Source organism: Vidua macroura, chromosome 5 (genome assembly GCF_024509145.1).
Source record: "Vidua macroura isolate BioBank_ID:100142 chromosome 5, ASM2450914v1, whole genome shotgun sequence".
NCBI lineage: Eukaryota > Metazoa > Chordata > Aves > Passeriformes > Viduidae > Vidua > Vidua macroura.
The window spans coordinates 67,485,887-67,511,473 of record NC_071575.1 but is presented as its reverse complement, the minus strand read 5'-3'; the positions used below and the strand labels follow the sequence as shown (position 1 = coordinate 67,511,473).

Below are 25,587 nucleotides of genomic sequence, written 5' to 3'. Positions count from 1 at the left end.
GAATATTTCAGCCACCACAGCATGGGTGAAAATAATGATTTCTGAAAGCAGCTTGAAATTTTTACAGTGTAATAGAATTCAAACTGTTAATTTGCTGGCTGCTGTGGCCTTGCACAATGAAGAAGGGAGAGGACACAATCACTGATAAATACCTGTGACTGTGACAATATATTAGTAATAAATAAGAGTACAAATAGGCAATATTTGTTATTGAGCTCTTAAGTATATGGGTGGCACAGATTAACAAGGCATGAAAACCTTTTCCCCACTGAGGAGGCAGACTCAGGCAGCAGTGACAGTAATTTTTCTCTTTTGCCTTCACCATTTCCCAGTTAGTTTAGTGGAGGGACAAGCCCCTCAGACACCAGATCCAACACAATTTATGCCTCACAGAATCATAGAACCACAGAATGGGTTGAGTTGGAAGGAAACCTTGAAGATCATCCAGATCCAACTCCCTGCAACAGGCAAGGACACCTTCAACTAGACCAGGTTGCTCAGAGCCCCATCCAGCCTGGCCTTAAACACTTCGAGGGATGGGGCAGCCACAACTTCCCTGGGCATGATTGGGGCAGGTTTTACCTCAGGGTTCTCTGAGGCAGCCAAGGTGTCACTGTCCCCTCTCCCACTGGGGCCACCATGGCACGCAGCTCTCTGCCCTCACAGGGTGCCTGTGGAGACCCATGTCCCCCACACAGTGGAGTGACACAGAATCACAGAATCGGCCGCGTCGGGAGCAACCTCAGCGGTGAAGCACAGGATTTTGTCCAGACAGTTCTGGAATATCTCCGGTGAGGGAGACTCCACAGCCTCTCTGGACAATCTGTTCCAGTGCTCGGTTACTGCTCAGGACAGAAATTCTCCCTCATGTTCAGGTGGAACTTCCTGGGCATCAGTTTCTGCCCTTTCCCTCTTGTCCTACTGGGTGGCACTACCGAGCAGAGCCGGATCAATCCTCTGACACCCTCCCTTTAGATACTGATAGACATTGATGTCTATCAGTCACCTCTTCCCGAGGCCGATCAAGCCCATCTCCCTATTTCCTCACACGTGAGATTCTCCAGACCCTCGACGAACTTCGTAGCTCCAACACACTTGTGCTCCTTGTCAGCGCAGCCCCCCAGGCCCGGCCGCACCACAGCCGCCTTTCGGAAGGGCACACTCCCTCCCTCACGCCCTGCCCCGAGCGCCGGGACAAAGGCGGCGGTCCCGCCCGGGCAAGGCGGAGCCGGGCCGGGCTGAGCCACCGCCCGGCCGCTTTATCCGCCCGCCGTGGGTGGCGGCCGGCGCAGTGCGCATGAGTTCGGGGCGGCTGCTCGGCGGAGCCCGCGGCGCTGCTCCAACCACCTGCCTATCCTCCGCCGGGGCTCGTTCCGCCCTCGGCTGGGAGAGGCGAGGACCCCGAAGCCGGTGAGTGCCGCCCCTCCTCGGGGGGCTCCCCTGGCCGTGCGCGGGCTCCCGGCTGAGGGGGTCTTCGCTCCCCCGGGCTCGTCCCCGCCGGGTCTCGGGTCGCTGGCGTGAGGGGGCGAGCTCGCGCCGCTCCTCCTGCCCCCGGCTCGGTCTCGCTGCGGGGAGAGGCCGCGGAGCTGCGCGCCCCTGCCAGCCCGCCACGGGAATGGTTCGGTGTTGCTCTTATTACTCACTAATGGATTTTTAATTATTCTTCCCTCCTGTTCCAAGAGCAGCGGCGGCCGGGACGCGGGGTGCTCCGTGCGCTGCGCGGGCTCTGGGCGCCGGGCGGGACCGGGGACGGGGACCGGCACAGCCCCGTAGAGCAGCTTTGGGCTTGCGTTAGTTTTGGTACACGGGCGGGGAGGAGAAGCTGTCAGCAAACTGCTGCCCTGCGTGGGGCTTGGCTTCCCACTATTGAGCTGTTAAGAATTTTTTTTACCCCTATGGATTTCTTGTACTTCCCTAGTGTAACATAAAATTTGCTTCTGCTTATTGGTAACTTTAAGAAAATATATTTAAGTAAAGGTTTCATACCTGTAAAACTTTGATGTTTGCTGTTCCTGCCTGACTAAGGGTGATGAGGAACAGCTGTCTTGTGCCTCCACTTTGCTTTCCTTGTCTGCAATTTAGGGTTTCCATTGGAAAAGCTGTTGGTGTAAACAGTAGCAGGTTTTAGTTCAGGATACTTTTTTCCCCTTCCACCTCCAGGTGCCTTCTCCATCTGGAGGTGGTAAGCATGAGATAGCTGGTGCTTCTTAAGATCTTAGGTGGTTTGGGTGAGAGGTTTAGTGCCTGTAAAGAGAAAGCACAGCCTTAAAAACACTCTTGGGATTTTCAGTAATCCAGGATCTCAAGGGCATGTTTCTTGATCAGTTTTTGTTTTAGTGTGGCAGCGAGAGGAGGTTGCTGGAAGTGGAGCTCTCTTGTGCTTGGTCCTGTACATGGGTGTAGCAAGAGATGATTCCTGTGGTAACAAGCATGCAGATGAAATAGGAAAAAGATAAGACAGCCTCTTCTGAATTTTTCTGAACATTTTCCAAGAATTTTAAGCTACAACAAGTATCAGAAATGTAACTGTTATTTCCTTTCCCCTCCCTTTTATGAAAGACTTATTTCTAAACCCTAAAGCATAAGTTTTAGCTTTAAAAGCGTTTGCAATTTCTGGCTTATGCTAATAACAAGGTATTATTTTAAGACTTTGATACAGATCCTTGACTAATGCAGCATTGTAGATGGCCTTCCTTGTACAGGCACTACTTTAAAGAATTATGATTGTGGTTTTTCTCCTTCCTTTACAGGAATTACTGTTGTATAAGGGGGGAGCTGATGTTTAAACAATAAAAGGGGGGAAAAAAAATGTTGCTTGCTTGGGTCTCTTAAGAAATGAAGATACTACTTATTTCTCAGAAATGGAATAGATTTTCCCAGCAATGTCTTTCTTATTTGTTTGGGGGTTTTACTATAGGGAGTGAATGAGTAGAATGAATTTTATGACTAGAAGTGCAAGTAATGCCTGGAATTAGAAAGGAACAGAGAGATTTATATATTGCATCTGTTTTGTCAGTAGTAAAACTCCTCTCATCCTGTTAGTTATAGCTGCTTTTTCTCTGCATGCCTCTGAGAGAAATATTAACTAAGAATGTTGGCAGACGGATTGCTGGTTGGATATAGTAACTGGAACAACTTAACTCCTGAGCAATTGACAAGTCTCAGGCTGACTGACCTTCTGAAATACTGGAGCATGAAAATAAATGAGCATATGAATGTGGCTTTCGAAGCCAGCCAGACAGGCTGTTACAAAATCCTCTCTCCTCCTTTTTTTTTTTTTTAATTAAAAAATAAAAGCAAGTGATTTTAATTTCCAGTATAACTAACTGCTTAAATATATTCTTTTCAATTGGGTGTGTATGGATGATCCCTGTACCAAGTAAAGTCCAGGGCCAAGACTCTACCAGTGCTGTTTTCAGCTTTGTTTACCTTGGGCAGTTAGACCTTTATGTACTTACATAGGAATGAAATGTCCAAAAATAGTTCATTTTTAAAGTAAACACCCATGCTTTGTGCTTCAGATGTCCTCTGCTTTCTTCCCCACAGCAGCACAGCAGTCACAAAAAGAAACTTGGGAGAGCAGCCTAAAATCGAGTTGTGAGACTGTGACACAGCTGTACTGAGGCTGAAAATTGTCTTGCTATCCTAAATACTGTGTAAAACAGGATTTGGCTCACCATTGCTATGACTGTAGCAGCAGTTACATAATGAAACCCTAAACCCCAGCAATGCTGCACCTGTAACAAGACAGAAGTTGACTAATTACAGAGGTGTCTGTGCCTGAAATTGTTTATGTACACTTCATGGTTCTAAAGTGTTGGCTGTCACAGATAGCACCACCCTGATGTTAACAGGGGAGATTTAAAAAGAGTAACTTGAAAAGAATGGGACGCTTTCCTTGTTGAAATTTGCATAAGGCAAATTGAAGTCAGAGGAGAACTCAGCCATCACCTGGATGTGTTTAAAGCCCCATATAGGACTGGAGAGACAGCTCTGGGTATCACATGCAGTTCTCCCACTGAGCAGGTGCTGGTCATCAAATCTCAACTGGAGAGTACCAGAGAAAGCCTTATCATTGCCCTTAGGTAAGACCTTAATCTACAGAAAAGTAACTACTTGTCACTGGCTGTGGTTTTATTTCTAGCTGGGGCAGGAAGTGATTCTGTCACTGAATGGGACATGTGGGAAATGTGAGCACTTCAGGGATCTTTGGTGGTTTAATCCACAATGTTGTGTAGGAGCGTTTGCTACTGGCCTTCATTTCAGGCAACAAGATTCAGCTGATGCTGTTGTTGATGTAGTGAACTGGGGACACAGTTTATTTGCAAGGGAAAAGGCAAAGATGTGTGGGCACATCTTTTCCCATCTTGAGGGTGGACTAATGTGCTCAGCATCATCAAATCCTGCCCTGGCATTCCACTGCCTTAAAAGAAGGAGCCTTTCCCAAACACTGCAGAGAGCAATATGAGGTAGTGATGAGCTATGTTCTTGTGCTGGCTTGGTTGTATGTAACAAAGTCTCTGAACCATAGGGTCTCAAAACAGTCAACAGGATGGTCTTGAAAATCTAGAAAGCACAGTATGGAATCTTCTTTTTCTGGTATCATCAGGCTTGGATTAATGTGGTCAAAGGTGTGTCCTTAAGCACTGTTTCTGAGCAAAGCATGACTTGGAGAATTCAGTGTAGTAATCCAGTTATTACTTGGGTGATGAAAATGTTGCTTTGTGATTGTTTCCTTTCTTTTTAAGTGGTTGCTACATTTAAATTGAGATCCAATTCACTGAACCATTTAAGCATGTGATGGAATTTCCTAGTGAAGTCAGACAGATTTAAATTTTACTTTTTGGTGCCTTGCCCATCTAGTTCTTTCAAAAATGTATGTACACAGGATTAGTTATTTCACTGTTGGCAGCTCTCACAAATTCTGGTGCGAGTTGTATGAATGACATTCAGTGTGTTTCTTGAGGCTCCAACTTCCAGATTTAGAGGACTGAGAGAATCTTTGTTTTTAGCTCTAAAACTAACGGATTTTGTAGTTCCCCAGCCTGTAAAGGAAAGTTTGAATTGTCACAAGTGTGCCACAGAAACCAGAAAGTTTAAAACAAAATATTGGGGTTACATACATTGGGTTCTGGGAGACTTACGTGGTTGTTGTCACTCTGTAATTACTTTGATGTAGTTGAATATCTGTCATGAGCTGCCATGAGAGTCCCCCGAATTCACACTTGGCTAAACATTGTTCAGTCCTACTTGTCACCTGTTCTGCAAATCAATATTGATGTCCAAGGAAGTGTCTATAAAAATGCTGTTGGCCTGGGTCTCATTTAGTAGACCTTACTGTCATGGATTCTGTGTATTTTTTTATATTCTGTGGGGTTTTTTTGTTCTTTTTCTATTAATGGTCAGCATTTCTATTTGTCTGGCCATTTTGTGGTGACAGTCTCTCTCTAAACAAGGGCAGGAATGTTTCTGGGTTACTGGATGTTAAATAGCCATGACTATTTTGAACACACGATTTTCACAATTTTTCACGTGCAGATAAAAACTGTTAATCATACTCACTGTTATCACGAGTTTCTACACTTATGATATGGAGAAGAAAAGTCAGAATTTAACCATGTTGGCCAGTTTTGGTTTACCTTGGTTCCTAAAGTGTACTCCTGGAATTAGACAACTTGCCTGTGAAGTTTGGCCTCTGTAGGCAGTACTGCTACTTAGTTTATTCTTCTACCAGAAAGCTTCAATCTTACTGTAAATCACAAGAGTAAGGTTTCCCCTAAAGCTCAAGGATTTACTCAGTATTTCACATCCTGAAGGAGGTAAGAAGAATTCAGTTGCTGATAGCCCTGTTCACAAGGAGGAAATGTGTCCAGTGTAACTAACCATCAGTTAGTTTTGAGGAGTTTGGAACAGCAGTGGCTCAGTGAAGACGTGTCATGGACCAGCTGGTTTTGTTCAACTCTGGTCTTGTACAGCTGGTTCAGAGGTATGTTGCAGGAGCACTTAATACAAGGAAAAATTCATGAGGTTATTAGACACAAATACCTGACCTGTTTTGGGAAGCCCTGTGGTCTCCTGACCACAGCACGCAGGAATCTCAATGAATTCCTGCTCTCCTTTGCCTTGTTTTACTGCCAACTGTCAGAGGCTGTCCCTGTACCATCATTTTTATAAAACCCATCCCATGGTAACACTTCTAATGACCACAGAGTGTTTCCAGATGTTTTTTCCAGATGCTTAATTCTCCAAACTCAACCACCACCATGGAGTGTAAGGTGACTGACAGTGTGTGCAGAGCTGAGTGTGTGCATTGCTATGTCAGTGCACAGCTGACAGACGAAGCCAATCTTGAAGTTCACTGGGCACTTCTTCTATTTCAGTTGAATCACTGAGAAAGCGCTGGTTAAGAACAAAGGCAAAGTCTGTGTGATGCTCAGAGTACAGCAAGGCTTAGAAATCTATCTTCAGAAATGTTTCGTGCAGAGAGTGTTCTAGAAATTGTATGTGTAGTGAAAGGGACAGACTGATCTTGTGCCCTTTTAAAAATGCATGATAATTTTCTAAAAATTGTCAACTCACCTTAAGTATATTGTGCAGTTAATGGCCTGGTGCTGTCTGCTGACTTTTGGCTCCTGGCTTATGTAGCAGTTGTTTTTTAGCATTTAAATGTCTTGCACTTTTGTGGGATTGATCTTTTTGCCTATTAAGCTAGTCTTCAAACAGGATTGTTAATAAAAAATTCTTTCAATCTCCTGCTACTATAGAAACAGTCCCTTGTAAATGCTAACATTGAGCTTCAGTGAAGAAGTAACCTTAGTCAGCAAAACTGTAAAAATATCCTTTTTGAAAGGACAGACCACACCTTATCTTTGATGGCAACTTAATACATTCTCTGTGAATTATTTGCCTCTGTCAAAGCAAAATTAAATCTTTGGAGGTGAAATTCAGTGCTAATTTCAGAATGTTTCAATTTCCTCCTTCTACTCTCTGAAAAACATGCATGATATGTGACTTGTATTGTTTTAAATATCTCATGAAAGCTATCTCTAGTGTAACCAAGAAGTGATCATTTCAGATGATAGAATCACATCTGCCCTAAGATGCATTTCTGGTTTAATATCTGGGGTCCTCTCTCCAAATAGTACTGTTCCTGTCACACTTCTGTGCTCCTGTGTCATGATCTGATATTTTTTTGTTATTAATCCCTAATGGTACCTCTCTTAAGCCAAGCTAAAAAATACCCAGCTACAATGACTGAACAACAAATCCCATTGTGAGAAACTTTCATATTTAATGCATCTCTGAAGGTCAGGAGGAACAGCTGCCTGTTGTCCTGCTGTTCCTTCTTTCTGAGCAAGGTTACCTTATTTTTGAGCCCTGCTTGTTACCTTGGCAATCCTACTGAAACAGTGGGGTCTGGAAATTCACTAGATCCATGACTATTTCTATCTTAAACTTATAAAGTCTTTCACTTAATAGAGATGACATAAATAGGATGAAGGGACTTGAGTGTTAACCATGGTTAAGAGAGGAATTTGTCTGTAAAACATGCTGTGTGTATTGCAGCAGTGCTGGGCAGCCTCACATCAGCTCTAGCTGCCCTAGACACTGTACAAAGGTGTAGGAGTTTCTTAAAGCATAAAGAACCCAGCGAAGGGGAGAAGAAATAATGTATATGAATGGATTTTGATTTTATTGACATGTACTTTGATGTGTTAAAGATGATGTAAAAGGTAGAAGGGGGAAAAAAAAATCTTCCCCCGCACCTTTTCTGCAGGCTCACAGACCATTGCACAGCTCCCAAGCTTTTCTGAAATGAGTAAAACTCCCAAATAAGCCACAGCTTCTAACACAAAAGCAGGACCAGTGCTGTAATGTTTGATACTGGCTCTTGTGTGGGCGGCTCTCTGAACCAGTTGCACTCACTGCCTTTAGTCATTGTTCAGGAGCTTTGTGAAACATCTGAACTGCAGCTCCAGAATGAGTAATGGGAACTTGCTGGGAGCAGAGGTATTTGTTATTATTTAGAATTCATGACTTTAATGTTTATTGCTGCTGAATCTGGGTGTTCCTGCTGTCCTGAATGCAGAGAGCCTACCATGAACTTAGTCCTGGTTAAACTGAGGTACTACTGTTGGAGAAAGCAGAACAATACTCTTAAATACTTGTCCCTCAAAATCTGGGCCTCTTGATTTGTTTTTTGTTAACATCAATTAATATCTTCTCCTGGTTAGTCTTTAAATGTGGATTTTATTTGTGATATCTATTGTAATCTGCAGCAGTGGCGTCTCATAATGGAGTCCATAAAATGTTAATAGTTTTGAGTGTAGTTCTAGAAATCTCACAGTTGTCTATAGCATCACTGAGGGGCTGAACAAACATGGCATATTCAGTTTATATTGGGGACACCTGGATAAATGTTGTTGCTGCAACTTAAAAGTGCTGAAGAGAAATAACATTTGCCTTGTGTCAAAAGTCAGTAGAAGTACTCACCTCTTGCTTGTCTCTTTTCCATCTGAACATCACCTAGACAGTCATAGGATGGAATCTGAAGTCAGTGGGAGTTTTCTGTGAATTTCAGCAGTGTCATGATGCTCTGATAGTCTCACAGTCTAAAAATTATATATGTATTTGTGTGTGTTTGTTCAAGTGTAAGATTTCAGAGGAGTCAAGATTTTCACTGATAATGTTGGCTTCCAAAAATTGCATATATTTTCTTGTGTGGATGTGTTTCTGTGTGGCTTTTCAGCATCACAGGGTTTGTTGTAGATGGAGCTGCTGTTGCAGGATATGTTCCATGGGCTGCTGTTTTCCTGTTTAGCTTTCTGCAGCAGCCAAAGGTACTGCCTCAGTGCTCCTGTGCCTGCCTGTCCTGAGAGTTTGAAAACCAGGACCATGAGCATGTTTCTACCTCTCTGGGCATCACTTAAAGCCCATTATCCTGAGGATGCATTGTATCATTAATAGCTAAAGTTCGTAATAAAAAAAAAGGAAGAATGTTCTTTTTGTGTAAAAGTAAGGCTAAATTTGATCGTTAGACCTAATGTTCATAAGAAGGGCCATGAGATGTTTTTGTTGTGGCAGCCCAGTGCTCTGGATTGTGGATGTGCTTCCAAGACTTGCTGGACTGCAGCCTAGCTACATTGTGTGGGAGCTTTCCCGCATGACACGTTGGTGCTGCGGCACAGGCAAGGCACCTCTGGTAATGTCATAGCCCTCTCCTGGGAGGAGGGATCAGCGGGATGGAATTGTTGCTCAGTATTGGCAGATGTTATCTCACTGCTATGAAACACTAATCAGCTTACCAGAAGGCTCTGGTTTCTCAGCCCTCAGCCCACAGCTGTGGGGAGCAAGGAGAAGTAATCCGATTGAATTGGAAATTCAGGCTTGACTTTGCTTCTCGTGTCGCCTCTTGAGCCATAATAAAGGGAGAAGCACTTGGGAAGCAGGAGCATCTCATTTAATTTGTGCAGTGTCAGGGGAATGGTGTCCATTTCCCAGCTGGTTGCATATAACGTGGCACCTCAGAGCCAGCTGTTTTGAGGAATGTGTCACTGCTGTCCACGGGTCACAGGCAAGCTGGGTGAAAAGATGGACTGTTAGTAAGCAAGGCAGTTTCTCGTTGCAAAGGGTGGTTTAATGTATCACAGCAAGAAATGAGCTAGGTTCTATGTTTTGCCTACCCCCTGCTCATGCTGTTCGTGCACTAAGATGACTTTTGTGTTTGTGTCCTTGAGAATCAAAGAAAAAGTTCTGCCAGAATGTTTTGGGAGATGACGACAATTCAGAGGTTTTACAGAACTGGCCATTGGGAAAGCTTAAAAAACTGGGGGCTTTTTCCTCCAGTGAATGCTGGTGCATATGTCTTTTTCAGTAAGTGTCTTCCAAATGTACAAGTACTGTTTCTTCATGGCTGAGTGCAGTAAAAGCTCTTGAAGCTTTCAAAGGCAATTTGTAATGCGTTGATGCAAAAATGGCACCAAGTTCTGCTCATGGGTCTTTCACCAGAAGCAGGTGGCATAGAGCTGCTTCAGTGGCATGAGTTAACTGCAGCAGTGTTAGGAAATGAATGGGGTTCTGTTCCCTCCTGTGATCCCATAAATAGAATTCCTGTTTAAAACCAAATAAAGATAAAGGTACTTGAGCTGTGCCAGTTGGTATCCTCAGCCAGTGGGATTTTATTACTGTTAATGATGTGCCATAATGGAAAACACAAACTGAATTTGTAGGACAAGGATAGATGCAGGGTCCTTGCTTCTAACTGTCCATAGACATCTGGTTTGGAAGCACAAGAGATGGGGTACAGAACCTTTTTATGTTGGATTTTAGTCATCTTTTTGAACAAAACCAGTGTTTTAAAAGATGCCCATAAAGCAGTAGATGTGTTTCAGGACATAAAGATATGCCCTTTATTAACTTGTGTGGGATTTTTTTTTCCATTTATTTTCCATTCTTTTTCAAGTGTTTTAGCAAGCAGACTTAACCCCATACCACATTGTTCTCTGTTTCCAGACATGAATAAAGCGAGCAGCCCCACGTAAGACACTGATGGCATTCTGTGCTGCGTCGGGATCAATAGGTCAAGAAGGTGTGATGCCTAGGAATCTCCTGGTGGATTCTCCTGAAATGGCATCTGAAATCTCTCCAGAACACACGCATGGGAGCGTGGAAAGGACTGGCAGTGTGGAGAACCATGGCAGCCAAGCTAGGTGCAGAAATCTTGCCTTGGTAAGTGTTTAATGAGCCTTGCGCTTAGTGATACAGATTACATTAATAGCTCTGTCCCACATCACGCGATTTTTGTTTTATTAAGATTGATTTTTGCCATTTTTAATCCTAAGTGGTTGCTGGTGTTGTCTCGGTTGTTAAACTCAAAGGCCAGAAAGAACTTCTCAGCTTCAGGATAACAGCTTGTTATTCTGGTCTGATTGCCTCTGAGAGCTTGGAGAGTGCTTCTGTCCAGGCCTTCCTCCCAGAGAACCAGGAATGGCAGTAAGGGCTTCTCTGCCCTTGCTTTCTTAAATAGCTCATAAAGAAACTTAAAGGATAGTGGTTGTTCTACACACTGCTTTTGCTTAATCTCTTTGTTGACACTCCTGAATAAAGGTCTCGGCTTATTCCACCTTAATTAGATGAGTAACAAATACGTCACCATAAACAAAGCTGTGCTTGCATTAGTGAATATGAGTGAGTATGAGTGTGTGGTCATTTAAATCGTGAGTGAGTAACTGAGGGAGTAGGATGCACTTCTGCATTTTTCCCAATTAGCAGGGTGAATCAGGCAGTGAACTCAACAGTACACTTTGTACTGTGACAGGCTAAGCCTAGAAAGCACAGGTATGGTTCCTTCCATATTTTTTTTTATCATTCCAACCATTTGAAAAGCATCCATTCTTAACTGAGGAAACAGCACTCTGGTAAACATGCTTACTTGGAAATCTAAATCTCTGCCTTGCCTTAAATATGGAATTAAGCTTTCTGTCTCCTTCCCTCTGCCCTCCTGATAGTTTCCTTTTAATATGGTAGTTTTCTGTGAAAGAGTAAGTGGCAAAACCTGTATTTATCTGTATACCTCAGACACACTCATGGTTTTGTGCTACTTCGTGAGCTTTCTGGCACCTGGAGGCATTTCAAATGCGGGTCCTTATTTTGTTGTTTCTACTGAAAATACTTACTGTTAATATGACGCTGTATCCTTCAGCTTGTGTTGCTAGTTAAAACACAAAACAAGAGTGATGAAATTTAGTTCCTTAACTGCTTCTGATCTGTTGTAGAAAAAAGTTGTGAAGGGTCAAGGGTGGGAGAGGTTAAGTACATCATTTGGACTCAGGAAGTTAGTGTCTGTTGTTTGTTTTATGAAAGCTGGTTGAATTTTAGAGAATTATGGTGGAAGTAGCACTTTGCTGGAGACAACTTAATTTTAAGAGAATTGCAAGTTAATTTTGCTTATTACTGTACCACTAGTTTCCAGATTAACACAGTAATAGTCAATCAAGTTTCCTTGGGTTTTATTCTTAGCTGCAGTAGCAGACATGAGACTAGGCATTTGAAAAAATCAGTATTGAATAACAAAGCTATGTATAAATCAGTCTGTACGGTCTCGTTCCGGGTCTGCTGTGTCAGAAAATGATTTAAGTTCCCTTAGTCCAACTAGATCCTGCCATGTGATAACCCATATGATGATGCATCAGGTAGAATTGGAATCCCTTCCTACTCTGTAATGCAGTAATTTATAGATGGAGTAAAGTTAGCTGCAGGCTTAGGCAATTCCCATCAGACTTGTGAATTACCAGTTCACAGAGCCTTTGACTTGTCTTATTTGAGTCTGTGCATGAAGACAGTGAATTGTGTACCAACAAACTTAATTGGGATGCCACAGATCCCCTTCCATGATTTTTCTTCCAGCAGTGTAGTAGGTGGCATGTCCAATAAGGCTGACAACTTGCATGTGTGGAGTAACAGATTGGACAACATAAACTCTTCTCAATACAGGCATCATTTCAATTTCTGAATTTGAGAAGGGGTCTGTGTTAAACTGAACATGAAGGAAATGCTGCCTATTCTGCCTCATTGCTGGAAGATTCTCCTGGAGACATCATCTTCTTGCTTCAGTAGTTTTGTTATAAAAGTTCAGAAGATGCAGAAGCTTTGATAGCCTAATGAGAGGAAAGGGGTAGTTAACTTTGTGTAGACAAAGAATTTCTATTATGCCAGTTCTGAGAAAGGTAGGGGTTGTATTTTCAGACACACTGGACCTTCACTGGACCCTGAAACAGAAGCAACTAAAGACCTAACTGCCTCTTCATTTATCACTTTCCTGGGTCTGTTCACCTAGAGACATAGCAAGAAAGGTCAGGGTTGGCTTTGATTTTTTGGGTTTTTGTAAGGGCATTGCAAAGGAAAGAAGTGTGACTGTGCTTCTTATGACAGACCTGTGCTGCTCCAGGTTTCTTCCTACTTGATTGTAAAAAAAACAGGCTCTTAAGCTTCTCAGTGTCAAACTGCATTAGTTACTAAATATAACCTTTGTATTCCGTCTGTGGAATTCAAACAAACCCAGGGATGTGATAATAGGGACAAACACTTGGACTGGCTTTAGCCTTTGCTGACTGCTCACAGCTGGTTTGGCTGGCTCCTGGCTGGTCCTGCATCCTGTGTGTATGTGCTGGCATCGCTTGCTGGGAACAGGTTGTCAGTTTAGGAATGACTAGGAGATGGACATCAATTTCCATGTGCTAAAAAGGTCTTAAAATTCTGTATGTGGGATCCTTCCCAGTCAGCTGTTGTCATTTCAGTTTAATTTTGCCAAATTTCTCAGCTTCTCTTACCTATATAGTGATGCTTCCAGTTATCTTTGACAACTGCAGGCCTCTAAGCAAAATTCTTTATTTTAAAAGGAAAGCAAGATGCTGCCTTGATTTTAGGAGTATTTCCATAGAAATTATAGATGTTCAGGTCTGGACTTATTTGGCCAAATCTGTCACAGCAGGTTGAGTTGAGATGGGAGAAATGTATCCCTTGATATCTTCTTCTCACATTAACGTTGGAAACCATAAAAACTGTTACATATGAGGACTAATTTGCACATATATTTTGGTTTCTTTGTTAAAAAGAGGTCTCCATACATCTGCTTGAGGGAAGTGTATTTTCTCAATGCATGGGATCAGTTGCACTTACCCAAGGGTGAGGGCAAACAAAACCACTCTGTTCTTGGCAATTCTAGCTTCCAAAACCCAGTCTGTAATGACACTGCCAGACATGTGGTATAAGAATTAACTTGCCATGAAATACAGTTGCAGCAATTTAAGGACACTTTATTTGAAGATAAAACTAGGTCTTGGGTTTTTTTGGAAGCAATTTGCCTTGTTCCATTGACTGAATAGGCAGAGACCAGCTTCTTAAAGCCAATCCTTCTTTCAGTGCTTGTCTCTGGTAATTGGACTGGGTATCTATTCTCAGCCATGAGTAACTGCTTTAGTTTCTACGTGTGAATAATGTGCTAGGACAATTGTGCTACCTGTAAAAACCATGGCAGAGGCGCTGGTTGTACCTGAAGTGAGCTGTACTAATTGGAACTGCATTAATTATAAGCTGTGTCAGTGCCTTGGATCTGTTGCTACAACTTCAGTACTTTACCTTCTGTATCTGAACATAGATACATTACTGAGTGATAGCTTTGAGGGATAGTGAGTTCTTGTTATTCATGGTGGATCACACTGTGGTTTATATTTTATTTTTTTGCTTTTGGATCAGACAGATCCTTGGTTAATGCCACAGTTCACCACCACTCTTTTTGGGGCAGTGGTGGCCTCTAGAATTTGTTCAAGTGACTATTTCATTTGATCACTAATCAAATGGCTTAAACCGGGAGAGGCCATGACTCTAAAGAGATTTTCCTTGTTCTGATTGTTATTTCTTCAAATAAGCTTCCTTTCTGGCTCTAACAAGTCTTCATAGCCAGTCACTGGAGATGGTTTGTCACTCCTGGATCCCTTGTATAGTATAGGTGACATTCTGAACGTTTGTTACGTAGACATGAAGAGCAGCTATGCTGTGAGTAGTCTGAGCTGGCTCAGTGTTTTGTTTCACACACTCAGCCATTTAACTCATGGGTGACCTGGTTGTTTTGTAGTTATGGTATCTCTTGTAGCCTAAAAATTCTTCATTACGATCCTTATCCTTTTTTGGATCAGTACAGATAATTCAGATGCAACAGACCTGGCATTCTAAGTGCACCATGTTGGTATCTCTTTACCTCAACCTCCCTGAGCAGAATCCACTGAGAATCCACTGTGGATTTAGGGGTTCTGGAAAAGGACAGATCATGTGTCTGTTAGCCCACTGCCACCTTTTTTCTTCACAATTTGAATGAGTCTTGTGATGTTGAGCTGCACTTCAGGTGCATTCAAGGGAAAGTCCTGAGAAAGACTCCTTTGATAAAATGAATATGTTTTTCTTCCTTGACACTGATACTCCACAGGCTTTACTAGATTACAAGACCTTTCACCATGTCCAAGGACTTTGCCAAATAACAATACACAAAAAATGACGAGAATTTTTGACCGTTTGCTTTGTATGGATACAGCTGCCTTGGGGCAGGTGGAAGCCATTCCTTAGAGGGTGTGGAGAGAGCTATGCTATGCTTCATCCACTTTAAGCTGATGTTAGTATGACCTGGTAACAGTGTGCCTTGGAAAAATAAGAGCCTGACTCCTAGCAAAGAATGATCTTGCTGTAAAATGTGCTAGTGAGAATACAGAAGGCAGTTTGGGCTCTGTGCACAAACTGTATCATTGTGCTTCAAAGCAGGATCTGGTAGATAGAGATTATTCCAGCAGGTGGGCAAATCTGCTTTTTAAACCATGCTAATAGGCATTACTGAACTTCCAGAGTGTTTTCTTCATATATTCTGCTACTTTTCACAGAATACTCGCATTACAGTTTCTATAATGTGAAAGTTAACTTCTACTTGTCTCACTGTTCGTGCATGTAGAGAAGATTTGTTGCAATTATATGGGTGGTCAGCTTTTTCTATCTTAAAATACACACAGGGACACAGGGCTGCATCTGCCCACCACCCATTCATTTTCTCCTGTTTTAAATGTAACATGCTCCATTATTTGAGCCTTCCTGTGCAGCTAAGCTTGGAGCACTCCGTGCTTTGTTCTGGACTCTGTCCAGCTTGGCTGCATCCTTTCCAAAGTTCAGCAACTGAATCTGAACTCTGTGTTCCGAATGAGGATGTGCTGTCATGTCATCACCCTGGTTAATATATCCCAGAATGAGATCTGCATCCCTGAACAGCAGATTTTTTCCCTCTTTATGGCACTTAAACTGACAGAATCACAGATTACCAGAATCACAGGTACCTTGCAGTAATTTCATCTCAGCATCATTTTTTTGTTCATCTGTGAGTTCATTTTTGGAGGCCATATCATAAAGGTTTAAAATCAAGGTATGTGACATCTTGTACTTGACATCTTGTGGTCAAGTTAATAACCCTCTCTTAAGAAATGAGCTTGGTGTGAAGTTACTTGATTTTTAATGAAAATTTAGTGGCTTTTGCCTGACGCGTCTCCTAACTTTTCTCAGCGTTGGTCTAACAATTTCTTTTTCCTTTTAATTTCTATAAACTGATCAGCCTAATTTTGTTTATCAAAGGGATGTCTTCAGAGTTTAAGTAGATATTCAGCTTGCTTTCTTTAAAAGTAGGTTAGGAGTAATTTAGTCAGTTTATGACTTTAGCTCATCTAGTTTCTCTTTTAAGTACTTGTAGATAATTTGTTTCGTCATTTGGGACCTATTGATTATATGCTTTGCTACCTCTCATGAAGCACAGGGGTACAATTATGCTCGTAAACTGAAGAAAACAACACTAAATATTATAGTCTTCTTCATCAAATGAAATGGTACTATCAAAACCATCAGATAGTGGGTTGTAGAGGAAGCACTTTTTGACAGAGCACACAATTACACTCTGGAACTCCCTGCCACAGAATGCTGTGCATGCCAGTCATTTCCATGGCTCAAACAATAAGATGAATTCATGCTAGAAAAGCTCATTAAGGGCTATTAAATACACAGATGCCAATGCATCTGGGAAATCTTTAAGCCATGTGTTGCTGTAAACTGGAAGGATTCAGGGGAGGAAAAAATATACCCATCCAACATACAGCACCTCCCACAACCTCTCTCCCTTGTCCCGTGTGTTCATAGCTGCTGAAGGCTACTGAGCTAAACGGGCTTTTTGGTCTGATCCTGTGTAGTAGTTCATGTTCTTACCTGTAATTCACATGCTTCCAGCTTCAGGGACACAGTAGTACAATCCATTCCATTTCCCTTTCCTGTAAATCTAGTCAGAGGTACTTGAGTTCTTCTGTGCTAAAGCTTTTATGTGTGTTCTGATACAGTTCCTGCATGCAGGGCTTTCCTTTTCACCCCTTCTAACAAGTAGAACTGCCTTGTTACTAACAGACTGTGGCCCAAGTGGTGCTCCGCTGGCCTTTGTACTACACCTTAGGATAGTTTGCTCCCTTTGTGGTTCTTTTGAGAAGCACCCAGTCACTTCTTTCTCGTGGAATTGTGCCTATTAATTCTTCATTGAAGCTGTCAAGTGATTGATACATCAGTTGAATCTGGCATTCTCCTGGTATTTTGCTAGTTGAAGTTTGGTTCCTTAGCAGGTTTTAGAAGATTTTTTTAAGCACTGCAGGTATCTTGGGATTTCCTGTGGTGTTCTGTTTCTGTCAAAGCTGTGCTGGTCTTAGGATTTTAGATCTGGATGTGATGTTCAGAATTTCTACAGATGTGTATGAAAAATTGGGGGCCTCTGGATATTAAGTCCTTGTATTGAACAGGTAGGAAAGGAATCAACAAATCTTTTCTAGGAAATAGATTCTATGCTTGCTTTCTTTCTCTTATTTCTTTATTTTTCCTCTTTTATATCGAACAGTGTTATAACAGACTCTTTCCTGTTTGGCATAAGCAGGAAATGTTTGGCTGCACAGAGATCTAAAATATTAATGCCAGCTGAGCATACTCAGCTATTTCAGCTGTTTTCATCCCAAATTTCTTCTGTGCGAGCAGTCTTTTTAATCTTCCTAATTTAATGTAATTTTAAGCTGAAGCACAATATTCAAGTTTCAAATTCAGGCTGTCTTTTGACATAGTTTTAAAGTTTGTAGTGTTAGGTGTATGTGAGATTTCGTTTAGGGAGGTGTGTTTGTGTATCAAGAGTAGGGAGTAGATGGAAACTATGAGGTGAATAACTCAAGTAGCTGAAAAGACTTTTCTTTGACTATTAAAAAACACAGATTCATCAAGAAAAAGGAGGCCTGGAAAACCAGCCTGGAAAGAATATGGACTGTTCCAGTAGTTGGAATATATGGAAAATTAACTAATTGCAAATAGACTTGGTAGCCTTAGTTAAAACTGGCACCTTTAAGTTACAAAAATTCCTCCCATCTTTCTGAAGGCTTTACTATAATACAGGTAGTAATAAAGCAAGTAATACAGGTGGGAATAAAGCAAGTCACTGCTTGCTTTACATCTCTGAGCTCCTTTGGTTTGACCAGCCTGAGTAGGTTTTTTTTTTTTTTGCCACTGTGATTGTGTGTCTAAAATGGGATTGTTTCCTTGGCTGGCAAACTGAAACATATCTAGCCTGAGGGAGTTTCTATCCAGACTGGATGCCTTGCATCTCAGTACGGTGCCCTGACTTAACACTGCCTATTCTCCAGAGCTGTTGGTTTTGGTTCTGTTGTTTGTTTGGGGGTTTTTTCTGATGAAATGTGATACTGATCATCTTGAAGAGAAACTGCATGAGGAAACAGATCGAAGTGCTTACAGAGATGAAGTTGGCCTTTCACATCTTGGTATGCTATTTATTACAAATGTGTTTGCAAAGAGCTGGTTACTCAATTTAGATCCTTTACGTAAAGGGACACAGCAAGATCCACGAGAGATGGTTAAATCAGGCAAAGCTCTCCTGCAAATCTTACCTGTCATGGAAAAATGTTCAGTCTTGAAGCACAGAAAAGGATGCAGGGAAGTGCTTTTGGAAGTCTTTGTTTCCTTGCTCTATTCTTTGCTCAGTTCTTGATCAAACAAGTGAAGCTAATGCATGAGCAGTTTTTTTTTTAGGTGCACACAGTAATTCCTGTACCACACTCTGGATTTGTTGCCACTATGAACTTCTTAAACACAGCCCCCTCTTCTTTTCTTTTGACTGTGTAAGTCTGGCTCTTGCAATGAGCTCACCCTCAACAAAAGGCTCTTGGAGTCCTGTTCAGCTCCAGCTCAGGGCTACCTAACAAGGGCTCCTTTCCTGTCATTCTCTCGCCTACTAGACATAGCAGCCCTATGAGTATTTGGGTGGGGAAGGAAGGAGATTGCAACATCCATTAAGGAAAAAACCACACACACACAAAAAAACAAAAAGAAAAAAAAAAAAAAAAAGGAAGGCTTGTCTGTCTCTTGCTTTTCAAGTGCAGCTGTAAAACTTTCCTTGGCCTTTGAAAACTGACATGTGGTGGGTGCGAGCTGTGGACTACGTCAGCCTTTGAAGTTCATCTTTTAAACCGGCAGTGGCAAATGGCATCCAAACTTTAGCTTTTGTAGCAGTTTTGCTGCAAGCTGGAATAGGTTACTTATTCTGACAGTACACTGTGGATATTAAAACTAAGTTAGAAATAACCACACCTCTGTGCATCTTTCCCACCCACCAAATGTTCTGTTGGCCACACAGGCTAAGAGCTTCAAACCATTTATTTTCTCATCTGTAACATTCTGAGTGCTTGGAGATCAACTGCCACTGGGTACAATGCAGCACATTATATGTCTTCATCTATAGGCATTATTTTGGTACAGAGCTACGTTGTTCTTACTTTTAGTGCTGAGAATGGGGATAAAAGCTTTATTTGTGCAAGGAGTTAACAGGTAGAGCTGCACACAGGTTTTTTTAGTCTAATCTAGTGTAAGATGATCTGAACAGGCACGGTGAGTTTGAAGCAAGTTGTGCTGCCCTAGCAAGAATGTGCTACCTCTTGAATATTTGTACTGCATACCTTTATGTATTTACCTAAATTCTCCCAGCCCTCCACTGAGAAGTAGCCTTTTTACCCTGTCTGCACATGTAATGAGGTGTCCTTGGTGCTTCTTGTTGAGTTACTGACTGCAAAGTTTCCAGTATATGCTTGGCAGGGGAGAAATTCAGTCCAGAAAAGGGAAAACCTCACTTGCTTTTCAACAATATATACTTGCATTCCAGAATTTACACAGGTCTCTTGGGAAATATCTTTCCTGTATCCATTGTCTTAATGCAGTGCCTTTCTTAATCATTCTTTGTCATCTCCAAGTTTCTGGAAAAGTGAGTGTTTCCAAGGGTGGAGTGAAAAGAGTTAGAGCATTGCTGGCCAGCTTCACATAGTGATAATGTGTTAATCAAGTTAATTAAGAGCACTGACTCAGAGAAAATGAAGACTGGATAATCCAAGTGATTATTTATCACTTCTGTGGTCTACAGGATTATTTCCTGCTGAAGAAAATAGCCTAAGGCACTATACTGCTAGGGAACAGGTCTTCATTTTGATTCTTGGGTTTTCCTTAATGTAATTCAAAGGTAAAATCTTTAGAAGCCCTCACCCTACTTACTATTACAATACTCTCCATAATCTCTTACGTACCTCTGGATAGTTTATAGTTTGTAGCACCAGAGACACTTCTCAGCTCCAGCTTTGCTTTAGAAGTCAAGTCACCCTTTGGACTTGAGCAAAAAGGGACTCAACCCATTTCTGGGGCTGTCGTGAGTACACCCTTTCCCTCCCATGTTGTTCCCCAAGCCTTGACCCTGAATCTGACAAAGAACACAGTTTGGCATCAGAAGAAGCCATCTGTAACCCCTGCAAAGGCACAGGTGCGTGTAGGACTTTTTTTTTTTTTAAGTAGCTCTTATGGCTTTTATGATCTTTTAGTAATTTGCTCTGTACAACTCAAATGAAGACTTCTTTGCTAAACTAAAGCATGTAATACCAATTGCTGCTATTTTTGTTTTTAAATTTTTTTGGTCCTCTAGCATTGTAATGTCTAAATGTCTCTTTGGGAAGGTGTCAATCTTAGGTTTTTTTTTTTTTTTCTTTTTTTCCCTATAGGATGATGAAAGTTTGAAATACTTAACTCATGAAGAACAGGATGTTCTCATGTTCTTTGAGGAAACCATAGATGCCTTAGAAGATGACTTGGAGGAGATGGCCCTACGTGACAGTGGCATCCACTGTCAGTCCCCAAGGTCAACAGAAGAAAATGTGTCTAGTCATTCAGAGACTGAAGATATCATTGACTTAGTGCAGTCAACACCTGAGAGCAGTGACCATGAAGGCCCTTCCAGCAGAGATACAGAACCAGGTAGTTTGGTTTCTTGCAAGTGTGGGTTTTCCCTTTGATCCAGCCCTGACCTACTCCAGTTCTCTGTAGAAACTGTTAAAAGAACTCCTTACTACCTCAAAATAAATTTGTTACTCAGCGGGAGCTCTAAAGACAGTGATTTTAATTTGCCTTGGGATTTTTGAAATTCTTGCTGCTACTGTAACTTTTTTCCTAATTTTTCCTTTTCCCTCATGGGGGTCATGTATCTGATGAAGTTGTTGGTTTGCTGTCTCAGTCCTCTGCCTGGAGACTGAGTTGTCACTGTTGTGCCACTGTGTTGCCAGTCATTGCAACAAGGCAGACTGTATTCACCAACCTGTTCATGCTCTGCTCTTCTCCAAGACTCTTTAAGTTTTTTTTTTTTTTTTCCAAGAGTTTTAAGATAGCAGATTGTTTTCAGTGTTACTCTGTGTGGGACTGAAAGGCATATGATCCTATCAGTGAGTTTGTGATAAGATAGCATATGGCATGTTGTTTTGTCACCCTGTAGCCTGTTCTCTCTGTGTTTGGACAATGAATCCATCAGCTAGTACACACAATGGGATGTAATGTGTCCTCTCCTGGCTGTTTTAATAAAAAATAAGAACTGCAAAACTCTTATGAAAGAGCAGCCATTGAAGCACAGTGAAGCAACACACAGACTATGAGTGAAAGGCAGAGAGAGGGCTGTGATAGTGACACATGGCAAATGTGGTGATTTGAGCTATAGCATTTCCTAAGAGATGCCATTGCTGGGACTTCTCTTATATTTTCTTCTGGCTATGTGGGCTGAGGTTAGGTTAGAAAGGTAGGGAGAGGGGAGAAATGCTGCTAAAAGAAGCATTTTAGCTTACGTTCTGCTCTGTGTGAAGAGTCAATGACATCTCTGCTGCTTTGCCTTTTAGTGTTGGATGCCCCTCAGAGAGCCGAGAGCCCTCAGCCAGCTGTACCTGCTGATCTTCCCCCACACCCCCCTGCACCACCACCAACGGTGTCTGAGACACTTCCTCTTCCTCCTCCACCCCCTCCTCCAGTGCAGCATCCAAAGTTGCTCCGTTCCATCCCCACTCCTCTCATCATGGCCCAGAAGATCTCTGAGCAGCAGGTGGAGAGCCGGGCACGCTTCCCCGTCACCCTCAAGGAAGGGAATTCTGACAGGAAGAAAGCCCCAGTAGCCAACGGTGATTATTCCACAGCACCCAAGCACCCTCCTGCCCCCGCCCCCAAACTGCACCGGTTCCCAAGCAACATCAACATAACAAATGTCAGTGGCAAGGAATTCAGCGAGACGATTTCCAAAGCAGCGGTTAACGTCCAGGAGCGGCGGGCTCAGGTGCTGGCCAACATCAATGGGGGAGCTCTTCTGGCAGCTGAACTGGAGGAGAAGCTGCACAAAAATGATTTCTTGTCACGTAACAGAAGTTCTTCCTTACGGGATCTTTCCTCTGAGCAAACACGCTATGAAGCACTGACAAAACTCGGCCTAGTTAAGGGAAAGCTAGCTCAGGACCAAGTGGACCATGCCCCAAGCACTCAGCAGCAGCTTGATGTGCAGCCCAAGCAGTCAGAGGCTGTTACCAATGGATATCAAAACATCCATGAGGTTTTAAAAAGTGAGCCCAGCCCTTTCCTTCCTATGGGCAAAACTGTAACAATCAAACCAGAGGTGGCTCTTGCCACTAACAAAGTCAGCTGCCCACAGCAGAACACAGCAAAAAGTTGCAATGATTATAAACAACCTGGTGTAAGCCTGGACATGAGGAGGAGGTCGGGTTCGCTGCCCAGACCTTCAGGGTTTCGATCCCAAGGGATAACGGTGAAGTTTTCCGGCCGTGGCTCAACTGAAGAAGCCAGGAGAGAGGCACTCCGGAAACTGGGACTGCTGAAAGAGACTGCGTAACTTGGATGGGAATGTTGTGGCAGTAGGGGGGAAAGTCATAGCATGGCTTTGTGCTGGAACAGCACCAACAGGATTGGGATCAAGTGGAATGGAAGAAAAAAGGGAAAGTTCTTTGCTTCAGGCAAGCCAGGAAGGTATTAGACACTGTGGAATGGCCACTTGTGTTTATCCCAGAAGGACTAGCACCACGTAGGGTCATGTACAGCAGTGGGGTTTGGCTCTCCTTCCTACAGAGATACTCATCTGTTGCTCTTTGACTAAGAGGAATTTTATTTAATTAATGCTGGACTGTAGCAGGCAGCATCTCGTTAATGAAGTGTACAGTGCAGTATTGTTGTATATAGCAAGCTGAATGGCAAATCTTGCTTTTGCTCTTTCTGAAGCCAAAACAAAGAGCTCCGTCTGTCCTGCCCACATGTCTGTCTGTCTGTCCATGGGAGCTCGACATAATGTCACAGCTGAAATTTCTGACAGTGTGACACCCTTCTGTGACTTTTTGTTGTCTGTGTTATCTGGCTTGGCTTCTTTCCCTGCCAGTGTTGGATGGGAGGTGGAGTCTTCTGCTCCCTCACTCTCCTCTTGACTCAAAACTGTGCACAGGATGGCTTCTGCTTTGACCTTCTCCTGGACAGAGCAGCCCAAGCTTTGAATGGGTGACTGCCTCACTCTGCTGCTGCACCTGGAGTCTGCCCTTCCCTCCCAGCCACCTGCTTCTCTGTCACGCCTGAGCGACCCACGTGTCCAGGGAAAGGCACCGGGAGAGCCTCGAGGGTATGCACCGAGCGCCGGATTTCGCACTGACAGCCAAAGAGTCTCCTGACAATCTGTGACCCCAACTGCTCTGTTCCAGGGAGAATCTCACAGCAGGGAAGCCATAGGAACAAATTAACTTCATACCAAAAGCGAGACCCGTATGTCAAAAGTCTTCTCTTTTATGTTGAGGTTCCTGGGAAGGAACTGCTACTTTTGGAACAGTAGCTGTACTACACAAATTATAAGTTCTGTTACTTCTAAAACTGTCACTTGGTCTTCCTGTAGTTTGACAGCCCTAATAATCCTCTGTTCACAGCCTTATTTGATTCTGCCCTGCCAATGCATAACAGAAGTTACAGCCAAAATTCTTGCAGGCTATGTGGAGTTTCAGGAGAGCTGCACATCTCTCCTGAATGGTCCAAGTTGGTGGTATTTTGCCTTTGTTTAGTAGACAAGCTGGTAAAGATGGTCCCAAAATATATTTGTGTGTTAGTATGTTTTTGGGGTTTTTAATATGGCAAAGCTGCCCTTCCACATTGAAACTCCTTCCCTTTTTGTATTACCTGAAAACATCAAGAATAGCCACTTTAAAATCAAATGCCAAACCCTCAAATTTTTTTGTTGTTATTCCCTCACATTTGATTTCTCAGTGTTCTGGATTTTTTTCTAAAGGGAAAAACTGACTTACTCTCTGCACTTTCTGAAGCCTCGACCAATGCACTCTTTCTCCGAAGTAGCTGAGCAATAAACCTTGGAGAAGAGGAGGGGTGGCTACAGCAGAAACTGACACACCCTTTGGCGAGGAGCTCTGACATAACTGTGATAAACAAGTTTGTAGTTCTTGTGATAAAGTATTTAAAACTTGCTGAGCTGTACATGTAAACGAAGCTGTCGTGAAGGAAGAACCTTTGTGTCATTCACAACCTGCCTCATAAGTTAAGGGGGTTTTTTTGTTGGGTTTTTTTTTTAATTATCTGCTTGTTGCTTAAATTTTACATTGTGTTGTTACAGTATCTGGCTGGTTCTGTTATGTAGTTATTCTTTTCAGCGTTTTCACTGGGTAAGTGATCATGTTCCTCATTGTGACAGGCTTGCTATACATAAGCAATCAGTAATTAAAATATGTGGCCATTCCTGGGCTGGCAGAGCACTTGGGCATGCATAATCAAACGTGAGAGGTGCTGCTGAAGCAAAAAAGGCTGCTTGTGTGCTGCAAGTAAAGCACAGGCTTGTTCTGCTGGGCTCTGAGTCTGCAGTCCTAAATCAGAAAGACTAGGGAGCACAGAAAATACACCCGAGCACATGCTGCAGTGCAGGCTGGAATGGAGACTGACATGTGGATGATACATCATAATTTATTAACATAACCTGCTAAGTAAATTTAAATGTTTCATGGCCTTTGTGCTTTTAAATCCTGGTAAAGCAAATTCTTCATTATGAATGTGAAGTGCGTACGAAGCAATCTCCACATCTAATCATTTCTTGCCAGCTCTTCTTTAAGTTGTTTACAGCTGAGAGCCCTTGCTAAGCAAACGGGGGGGAAAAATCCCTGACACTGTTTCATTGAAATTCAGTCTAGTTCAATAACTCTGTAATGTCACCCTACTTAAAAATACCCCAGATATTTAATATCTAAAGTTGCTGTATGCTGAATTAGCTGGATCATGTTCTCTCATCCTTTGTGCAGGGCTGTGTCCTCACCTGGTGGAAAGTGAGAGTTAAATCTTCATTAGGTAAAGCAGTTTCTGCCCAGGGAGGACTTGGAACGAGGTATTCATTGTGGCCCTTCATCATAGCAGATAAATTCTTCTCTGTGCCTAAAACTGTAGTGAGTAAAGCCATGTACTAAATGAAGTTAAGTCTAGCTGCTAATAACCTGTATATAAATTTAGCTCTACTTTGTGTATCTTGTTTTGTGTGTATATGTTGCTGTGATTTTTACTTTCTTTCCCTTTGTGCTAGAGGTAACTGTCTTGCACAAATCTGATAAATCATCTATTAAACTAGAATAAACTCAATGAAATGATGGCTGA

The 25,587-nt window shown here is 42.5% G+C and overlaps 1 protein-coding gene across 2 annotated transcripts; it reads left to right on the top strand.

The window, feature by feature from the left end:
• Positions 1 to 1,311: 1,311 nt before the first annotated feature.
• Positions 1,312 to 25,587, top strand: PROSER2 (proline and serine rich 2). Of its 2 annotated transcripts, XR_008437127.1 has the most exons (5): positions 1,312 to 1,410; positions 10,513 to 10,728; positions 20,649 to 20,901; positions 21,807 to 23,572; positions 23,652 to 25,587. XR_008437127.1 is itself a non-coding variant. In XM_053977690.1 (4 exons), the coding sequence occupies exons 2-4, from the start codon at positions 10,549 to 10,551 to the stop codon at positions 22,799 to 22,801; spliced, it is 1,428 nt and encodes a 475-aa protein (XP_053833665.1). In that variant the 5' UTR covers positions 1,312 to 1,410; positions 10,513 to 10,548; the 3' UTR covers positions 22,802 to 25,587. The 2 variants fall into 2 exon arrangements, 1 of the variants encoding a protein (XP_053833665.1); XM_053977690.1 differs by having other exon boundaries at positions 21,807 to 25,587.